This window comes from Gossypium hirsutum, chromosome A04, assembly GCF_007990345.1.
Source record: "Gossypium hirsutum isolate 1008001.06 chromosome A04, Gossypium_hirsutum_v2.1, whole genome shotgun sequence".
Lineage (NCBI taxonomy): Eukaryota > Viridiplantae > Streptophyta > Magnoliopsida > Malvales > Malvaceae > Gossypium > Gossypium hirsutum.
The window spans coordinates 14,950,418-14,959,863 of record NC_053427.1 but is presented as its reverse complement, the minus strand read 5'-3'; the positions used below and the strand labels follow the sequence as shown (position 1 = coordinate 14,959,863).

Here is a 9,446-nt window from a genome sequence, read left to right as displayed (position 1 = left end):
GCAATAGAAATTACACTGGCTGGATATCAAATCTGTCTTCTTGAATGGTTTTCTAAGGAAGAAATCTTTGTTGAGCAGCTATATGTGCTTAAAGTATTTGGTGAAGAACATAAGGTTTACAAGTTTAAAAAGGCATTATATGGCCTAAAACAGGCTCCAAGGACTTGGTATGACAGAATTGACACATATATGTCAAAACTTGAATTTGAGAAAAATGTCAGCGAACTTACTTTTTATGTCAAAAGGGCTGAGAATGAGACTTTGTTGATTATATCCTTATATGTGGATGATTTGTTGGTTATTGGTAGCAGAAGTGAACTGATTGAAGAGTTCAAAAAATAGATGCAAGATGTTTTTGAGATGACTGATCTAGGCTTGATGACATACTTTCTTTGCATGAAAGTGAATCAGAATGAGCATGACCTTTTTATAAACCAACGTCATTTGCTTTGAAGATCTTAAGCAAGTTTTGCATGACAAACTACAAACATGCTAGTACTCATGTGGTACAAGGTAAAAAGCTTTCTAGCAAGAGTGACCATGAAAGTGTGGATGAGAAGGGTTACAAAAGTCTTGTAGGTTGTCTGCTATATTTGACAGCAACAAGGCCTGATCTTATGGCCGCAGTAAGCCTTCTATCCAGGTTTATGCACTACAGCAATATTGCTCACTTCAAAGCAGCTAAAAGAGTTCTAAGATATGTCAAAGGAACTCTCAACCTTAGGGTGAAATTTGAGAAGGTTGAAGAATTGAAGCTTCTTGGTTATCCAGACAATGATTGGGCAGGTTCTATTAATGATATGAAGAGCACATCAGGTAACCTTTTTACATTAGGGTCGAGAGTTTTTTGTTGGAGTTTTAAGAAACAACAAATAGTAGTACAATCCACTACAGAAGCAAAGTACATTGCAGCTGTTACTGCTGTTAATCAAGCCATTTGGCTTAGAAAGCTTTTCAGTGAATTGAATAATGATCAAGGGGAAGCAACAGAGATTAAGGTGGACAACCAGTCAGCTGTTGCTACTGCAAAAAATCCTGTGGTTCATGGAAAGACCAAACACTTCAAGATCAAGTATCATTTTGTAAGGGAGGCAGAATTATCAAGGGAAGTCAATTTGATTCATCACAGTTCGGAGGTTCAACTTGCAAACAGTTTAACCAAGCCACTCGCTAATGCAAGGTTTGAGTGTTTAAGGAATAGTATTGGAGTTTACTGCATAAAAGCCAAGAAGAAGTGTTGAATGTTGGCTTGCAATGCAGCAGCATGAAGCCTTTTATTTTTTGTTTTATGACTTAGTTGTGTATGTAACAAGTTAATTATGTTAGTTGGAATGTAATCTTGTTGTTCTTAAGGAAAGTCACCTATTTAGCTGATTTAGTAGGTGCTTAGGTTATCATTAAGCTGATTTTACAGCTTATACAAAAGCACAAGCAATGTTTGTATTGTCCCAAGATTAAGGGAGCTGTTTTAAGTAAAGTATTTTGAACAAAAATGGATATGAGAAATTTTTCAGTTTTTCCTCTCATCTGAATCATTTTAGCTTCTGTTTTTCTTCTTTCAATACCATTTTTTTTTTTGATCCTTGGTTGCTGTCAAAAACTCAACATTGACGTTCACCCTTATTGTGCTACGGAGTAGTTTTCCTTCTCCTCGGTGGATAGAGCAGTGGAGGGAGCAGGAGAATCCAGTGATGCCATTCTCCCAACCTCGACCCCAGTGTAAGATTTTTTTCCCTCCAATTGTGGAGGTGAGACTTGAATTTGATGTCTTTCCATTTATCTTTTACACTACTAGTCATTATGCACTAGACATAGTTACCTTCTCCATGTTGGTTATATATCATATTCCTGACGTGCACAAAGAAATTTCAGACAATATTGTTTTTGTTTTTTTAAAGAACAAAACAAAGCACATTAATAAGTTATAATACATAGGTCTCAATTCAGTCCAAGGCAAAATATTCTAGATAAAGATATGCAAAGTAGTTGTTGGATGGTTCTTTGATTACAACAATTACATCGGACAGCCTATAATGCAACCAAGTGCAAGGATCACTTTAGAGACATCTACTGCGCCAAAGCACTTGTATTGTAAACAAGAAGTGCACCACCGGCAAGAATTCCGGCTAGGGTAACCGCCCAGATTGCCAATCCGGTAGTACCTGCATGCGACCATGTTTAAAATTAAATCACATATTTACCAAATTTAGTGTTTTTAATATATAAACCAAAGTTGAGTTGTTTTAAGATACACGCACCGCCAACATAAACATCACCACTGGGAGACCAGTCGTTGGTGTTGTAGATAGGACTGTGTTTCAATCATCACAAAAAAATTCTATTAGGACTGCAGTTCAACTGGTAACCATAGCTTATAAAAGAAAACGAAATTAATTTTCATGTACCGTTAAGTCTCTTAACTTGTAAACCAATAAATTCTCTAAAGACCATTACCTGTACCCATCGACGTTAGCACCATATTTGTCAACATATTGGTAAACACCCTTTCCCTACATCAAATTTCAAGGACAAATTCTCAACTTCAATCTAGATATACACAATATAAATTATTATCAAAAAAATTGTGCAAAAATATAAGGAAAAACAATAAATTTTGAATTTATTCGTATGTTTTTTGAACTGTTTTTTTGTCACAATGAAGCTAGAAAGGAAAACAAAGAAATGTAAAAGATACCAACCTTACCCTTCCTTCCAGAGGCATCAAGACCATCCCTCAAGTTCATACCACCATTGATTCCTATGAAAACATTCACGATCCAATATTAAAAATTTATAGTTAAGTCATTTCGTAATAAGATTGAGCTTAAATTTTACAGACTGTAATTTCAATTCAAGTTCAATTCAAAATAAGTTTGGGTCGGTTGACTCTATTTATATAGTAAAACAATAAACTTGAATCTCATGTTATTAGTTTTAGTTGGAATAGTTGGCGTTGCATCAATTTGGAAGTTGTTGATTCAAATGAATTTAAATGTTGGATGAAGTGTGATTATAATTTAGGAATTGTTAAAAAAAACTTGATTATGCTTATAACTTATTCAAATTTAAGTACTAGAATACTTAAACTCGAGTTGTTGGTTAACTGAAGTTGTTAAAATTTTATATTATTTTTTAAATTAAACTTAAATAATTTTCAAATATATATATCGTCCATCCTTAATTGTTTCCTTTTGTAAAGAGGCTCATATTTTAAAGTTTGACACCTTTCTAAATGAGATTGTTGGTTTAAATTTTAATTTATAAATTCATGACTTTTAAAAATATTTAATGAAAAAATTGAATTATAAAAAAAAATTAATTGATGTAAGCAGTTATTTTTAAATAATTCAGCCATCCTTTTATAATTTTTAAAATTAAATCACCAAAATATAAACTGTAGGTTACCAGTATAACATTATTCTCTATGTAGTTCCGGTCAGACACATCCTAAGCTAATTTATTTATAGGGTGATCGGTTCCGTCTAAAATTAACTAATGGTAAAACTTCTAGGTAAAAAATGACACGCTAAGGATCATCATCACGCTTGCTAAACAAATCCTATTTGTCACATTGGGTTTGTTGTTCAATGCTCAAGATCTAATTTCCATAACTTCAGATCAAAAAAAAAAAAAAGCTGCAATAAATACCATAAGGCTTGTCGGTCTTGATCTTCTTGCCACCACTGGCTTCAACCTTGAAAGAAGAAGGGGACCTAGCAAGGGAAGGAACCCCTCTTACACCAGATTTCTCAACATTGAATGAAGGCTTGAGGGTAACTGAAGAAGCCATAACTGAGGCAGCCATTACTGAAGCAAATTCTGGGGAATTTAGTTCTTCTGCAACTCTAAAACAGTGGGTTTGCCTGTGCTTTCATTATGTAAATGAAGATAATAATAGGACAGAGAATCTGAAGATAGTGTTTGTGGTGTTGACACGCGGAGATGCATATGTGGTTGATATCTGGATATGAATGTCCACAAGCTGACAACATTATCAGGATTAACACGATTTCATTGGCTCAACCCCTTTACCATTTGTTGCCACGTCCACTTGTATTATTTCCTTATTTTGTCTTCACAACTTCTTCAGATTTTTTTTCTTTGGTGTACGTATATTCAGATTATTCTGGCACCACAGATATAAGTCTAAGGCTCAGGTTTTTTTTTTCTTTAAATATATTTATATAAACCAATGCGAAAACTATAAAAATTATATTTTAATTTTTTATATTTAAAATATTATATTTTAATCATTTACATTATAGTTTTATTACGAATTGATCACTTTAATGGTAAACTCCGTTACCTTCCTAACAGCAGTCCTATGTGGTAATTCAAGTAGATTTTAAATACTAACTTAAATATTCGATTGCTGGAATGAAAATATATTTTTAATAGTAAGTTGAAAATATACGAAAATGTGCAAAATAAAAGTAACAGGACCACAAAGGTTGTCCAAATCAACAAGAGAAAATCAAAACGGCCTTCAACCTACTTCAACACAGGACAGGACAACAGCATGGTTAGAGCAAAATAAACCATCCAGCAGATGAAATAGCCAAAGCTAACAGCCTAGCATCCAAAGCCACCAGAAAACACATTATATAGCCAAATATACACAAATACTATATGGAATCAGAATTAATTTTCATGGCTTATCCTTTTGCGAGTCAATCTACTGTAGTATCTACACTTGTTGGAACATGGACAATACTACATTCATTTGACCTGATGCCTGGAGCTTTGATTTCACGCAACCATTCAACAACATCACTATTATCACCACACTCAACAACCATTTTATTTTGTATATCTCCAAATTGAACCAACAAAGACAACACAGGCATGCTCAACGACTTGCCTCATTCCATTTTGCATTAACGATTATTAACCCACCAAGCCAACCTCTGCTTACACAAATCAAGAACTTGGGATTTATCAAAACTCTTTTTTATTGTAGAGAATATCGTCCCTATATAACAATACCCAGTTGAATCATTGGGTGCTAAGGCACATTGCCATGCTTGAAAAGAATAAGAGGATTAGGAGGCACAACCCATGCAACCTGCATGCCAAAACAAGCAACACTGCTGCCTCATATATAGCACCACGTGAAAAAAACTAAAGAGAAAAATTATGCAGTTACTATGGTAAGAACAACCCGTCTTATCCCCAATTAATACACCCTAATGGTAAAAGTACCATAAAGGTGTCTACACTAATAGTTAGATTAAATTTTGTTTTCTCTACTAAAATTAAAGAGCAAACTCCATCTATTTTTGCGACTAAAAATTAGCTCGTGTGCATCAGAATGAGATATACGTGGCATGTCACATGTAATTGTATGGTTATTCTGTCATGCATGTTAGTTTTCAATGATAGAAATGAATGAGATTTTTAATAAAAAGAACTAATTTTCTATTTGATCGAACGTATACAAACTAATTTACTAATTTTAGAATAAAAAAAATAAAACATAATCTAACTCTTAATACAATAATACTCATATTACTTTTAAGGCACCCTACTTAATGATATCCTTTCTACCGTAATTGCCACACAAAAATATTGACTTTAAATGGAGCCAAATTGGTCTACGCCTGTTTCCACGATCCAACTCTAGCCCAACAACCCTCATTTGACATGGAAATAAAAGATGTAATGGTGTAACTCTTGTAACTAATTTCAACCCAACTCACTCCATCGCACTCCGCTTTACTCAAGGAGAAACTTTGCAACACATCGATAGAAGTCATTCTATTGATTAACCTCCCAATCAAATGGATCAAGTCAATATTCCACCGCCATCTATCATTTTCTCCTACAGAAAACAGCAACTTTGCCAACTTTTTTTTTTGTTTAAGAAAGAAAAATGCCAAATTAATTAGGAATCAAAACAAAATTGAGATCATTTGTAATATTGAAGGTTAAGTTTTTTAGAATTATGATCAAATCGATACAATGTGTAAATGTTGAGGGTTAAATTTGTTATTATATTTATTAGAAATTGTGTGACACAAATTCTTATTAAAACAAAACCAAGTGGCAATATAGGGAGATCTACGAGGGTGAAGGCCAATGGTTGGAGGTGCAGGGGTCGCAACCGGGGGTTTACTTCCTCTATATGATGTTGATTAGAATAATACATTTTAATCTTACTGTATTACTTCTATTTGACTTTGATTAGAATAAGGTTTTTAAACCTATAAATAGACGTAATCGTCTCTCCTTTTGTATTATTCAAATTCAACATAATGAATTTTCTTCTCTTTTTCCTGTAATTTTTTTTCCCAAAAGAGCTTTCATGTAAAATTCTGTGTATTCTATTTTTCTATCTTTCTTTGCAATTCATTGTCATTATTGACGTTCTATTTTCACAATATTAATTTTAAAATTGTTACATCAACCTCAGTTACTTAGTTAATAGAAGTTAACGAAACTAGACCAAAAAATCTAAACATAATTAATTAGATGATCATTTTGTAACATTTTATAATTAGGTGACTAAAAAGAAACTTAAATATAGTTAAATGGCCTATAAATATAATTTATTCATATGATTAATATAAGATCTACAGTGTAAATTTATTCATATAATTAATACAATAAAGAATCAAATGAGTAATTTGAAAATCAAATAAAAATGCTTTAAGGTTTAAGGTTTGAATACCTTCAGTTTAACTAGTATGTTGTGTTTAGCTGTCGATATGATGAAGGCTTTGATATTTGGAAAGCTAAGCTGGAGAGAACAAAGGATTTAAGGAGAGTTTCTGTACGATACTTTTGGATGATTGATGGATTAGTGTTGCTTGTGTGATCTGTGTCTACATCTATTCTGAGTTTTGCTTAAAATTTATGGTCTTACATGATCTTAGTGGATGAGCATGACATGTGTGTTTAAGGTTGTATGAATTTAAGAAAGTCTGCAAGTATGTTCTGTATGATAGAATGGTGTATTCTTGTGTCAAAGTGTGGCTTACTATTTAGTGTAATAGTATTTAGAATGTTATGCATGAATTACACATTTTTTTTAATATAGAGTATGAAGGGAATTGCCTTGACAGGTTAGATAAAGATAGGAGAAATTGGCATAATAGAGGAATGGGCGGAGTTTTATAGGATACAAGGGAGTTTGGTGGCATCGAGGAATAGTTATCTATTGGCTCGCTAGAGCGATATTGTGACGACGGTCTATCGACTCTATATAGTGACACTGTGATAACAGTTATTGACTGGTCCTTCAGGGCGACACTGTGTAAATGGTATACAGGTCCTACGAATCAACACCTCGAAAGAGGTTTATGGATTCTTCATAATTAAAAGTCCATGGTTAGTCATGGCAGGATCCAGTGGCAAACAAGTACTCAGTATGGTACTCTACAATTTTGCAACTAAATTTTTAAATGATAAGTTTTCTTAAATCAAATGTTTTAAACAAAGCTTTAGCAATTGAAAAGAGAGTTTTCATAAGTTAACTAAGGTTTCATATCTTGAGGAAGGGTTTTCAATGAAAACAAGGTTTTCACTAAAACACTTCAATGTGACGCGCCAGATTTAGCCATAGCATCTGGGCCAGGTTTGGGGTGTTACATCCATGGTTAGTCATGCCAGGATCCAGTGGCAAACAAGTACTCAGTATGGTAAAGATAGAGATCGCCAAGATAGGGAACATAGAAGCCTAACAGGGAATAAAAAGGGAGGTTACTATATGACTCTCGTGGCGAGTAGTTTGACAAGATGACCATGGTTCATCTAGGAATACGAGTAAGCATACTAATAGAGGATCCTTCAAAATGTAAAAAAAAAAGAGAAATTTGTAGAAGCGTTTTAAATGCGATATATGTGAAAGGAAGGGGTATTTCCTTCAGGGTAATTGTGAGTAAGTATTTTCCATTAAGAGTCCGCTAGAGTTGATGTAGAACCATCATTACCTAAGTATTTACGAAATGGATTATCGTATTTGAAATTCTAACTAGAAATCGACAAAGAGGTCGCTAGAAAAGTGGGTAGCCTACCAAAAGACTACGTTGAAGGGAATGTCCACTTGAAACTGAATGATCAGTAAAGTCTGCCAGGGAGTTACAAAGAAAGAAGATGTTCGTTAAGACTTTTTGGCACCGGATAGTCCACATGAGACTAATAAAGGTAGAAGTTCGCCAAGAATAAACTTAAGGAAGAGGTAGTCCGCGAGGGAGAGTATCTGTTATTAGAAGCATCTTGGTAGAATGGTCTGAAATGGGTGTAACAGCCCAATAGTCAGGGGTGTCAAAAAATGAAGTTCGGGACTCCGTTTCTATAAAATGAACCTGTAAATATTTTATTTAATATTTACAAGGTTAGTTTAGTAGTAAATTAGATTTTGGTTAAGTGAATTTGCGTGAATCAGAAGTTGTTAAGGTGTAGGGATCAAATCGCATAGGTATTAAAAGTTGAATTATAAATTAAAATTAATTAAAGGACTAAAGTAGTAATTAAACAAATAAATATGTATAATGGACGGCATTAATATGTATGTTGTATATATATGTGTTATAATAAATAAATAATATGAAATGTGTATATATATATGTTATATTATAATAATGAATAAAATAAAAACAAATTAAAAGAAAGGAGTGAGAATAGATGAGACAAAATGCATGCAAAATTAGAAAAAAAAAAACAAAGAAAGAATAGAAGGGAGCAACAGCACCAAGGGTTTTAAACATTTAAATTTTAATTGGTTAGTCAATTTAATCCTTTTTTCTTATAATTTTTTATATTTTTGGAATCTCAATACTTAGAGCTACCCGACCCATATTTTAATTTTGAGTACTGCTTAAGATTTTAGATGTTACTTTAGTCGAATAGTATAAATGCTAGGGGTTAATTTGATAGATTTTTAAGTTAGAAGTGAAAAAGGACTAAATAGTGAAGTTAATTCTTGACTTTGAGCAATAGGAACTAAATTGTAAAAAAAAAAATTTAAGGGTATAATTAAAAATAGGGAGCTAAATTTGGCTTAAAGTGAAATTAGTATAAAAATATAGAGTTAAATGTGGAAGTTAAAAATTAGTCTCGATTTAGGGACTAAATTGAAATTTAAGCAAATATGGTGTAAAAGTTAAAAATTTAATGTGAAATTGAATGGTATATTATTAATGTATTGTAATTATTTTATTCCGTAACTAACGTCGTACCGGAATCCTTAACTAAAAGTGAGAAGGATAAAATGGACGTCAAATAGCTCGAAATTCACAGTTTGTGTTTCTATAATCTGAACTAAGTTTTAATTATTGCATTTTGAGTTGTTGCATATGGTAAGTACTTGAGGTGAGTACTTTTGTACTTTGAGATTGAATTTAATTCATAGTTGATTGAAATGGATTGATTTGGTATACATTATGAATGTATTGATTATATGAAGATTGAAATGAATATATGTTTAAATGTGATAATGTACAAAT

At 32.6% G+C, this 9,446-nt stretch overlaps 1 protein-coding gene across 1 annotated transcript; it reads right to left on the bottom strand.

Annotated features, from left to right (window-relative positions):
• Positions 1–1,942: 1,942 nt before the first annotated feature.
• Positions 1,943–4,110, bottom strand: LOC107948490 (photosystem II 10 kDa polypeptide, chloroplastic). The gene is made up of 5 exons (XM_016883051.2): positions 3,649–4,110; positions 2,700–2,758; positions 2,455–2,510; positions 2,259–2,311; positions 1,943–2,162 (listed from the first exon to the last, which is right to left on the bottom strand). Exons 1-5 carry the CDS (start codon positions 3,803–3,805, stop codon positions 2,068–2,070), a joined length of 420 nt encoding a protein of 139 aa, XP_016738540.1. The 5' UTR covers positions 3,806–4,110; the 3' UTR covers positions 1,943–2,067.
• Positions 4,111–9,446: the final 5,336 nt, after the last annotated feature.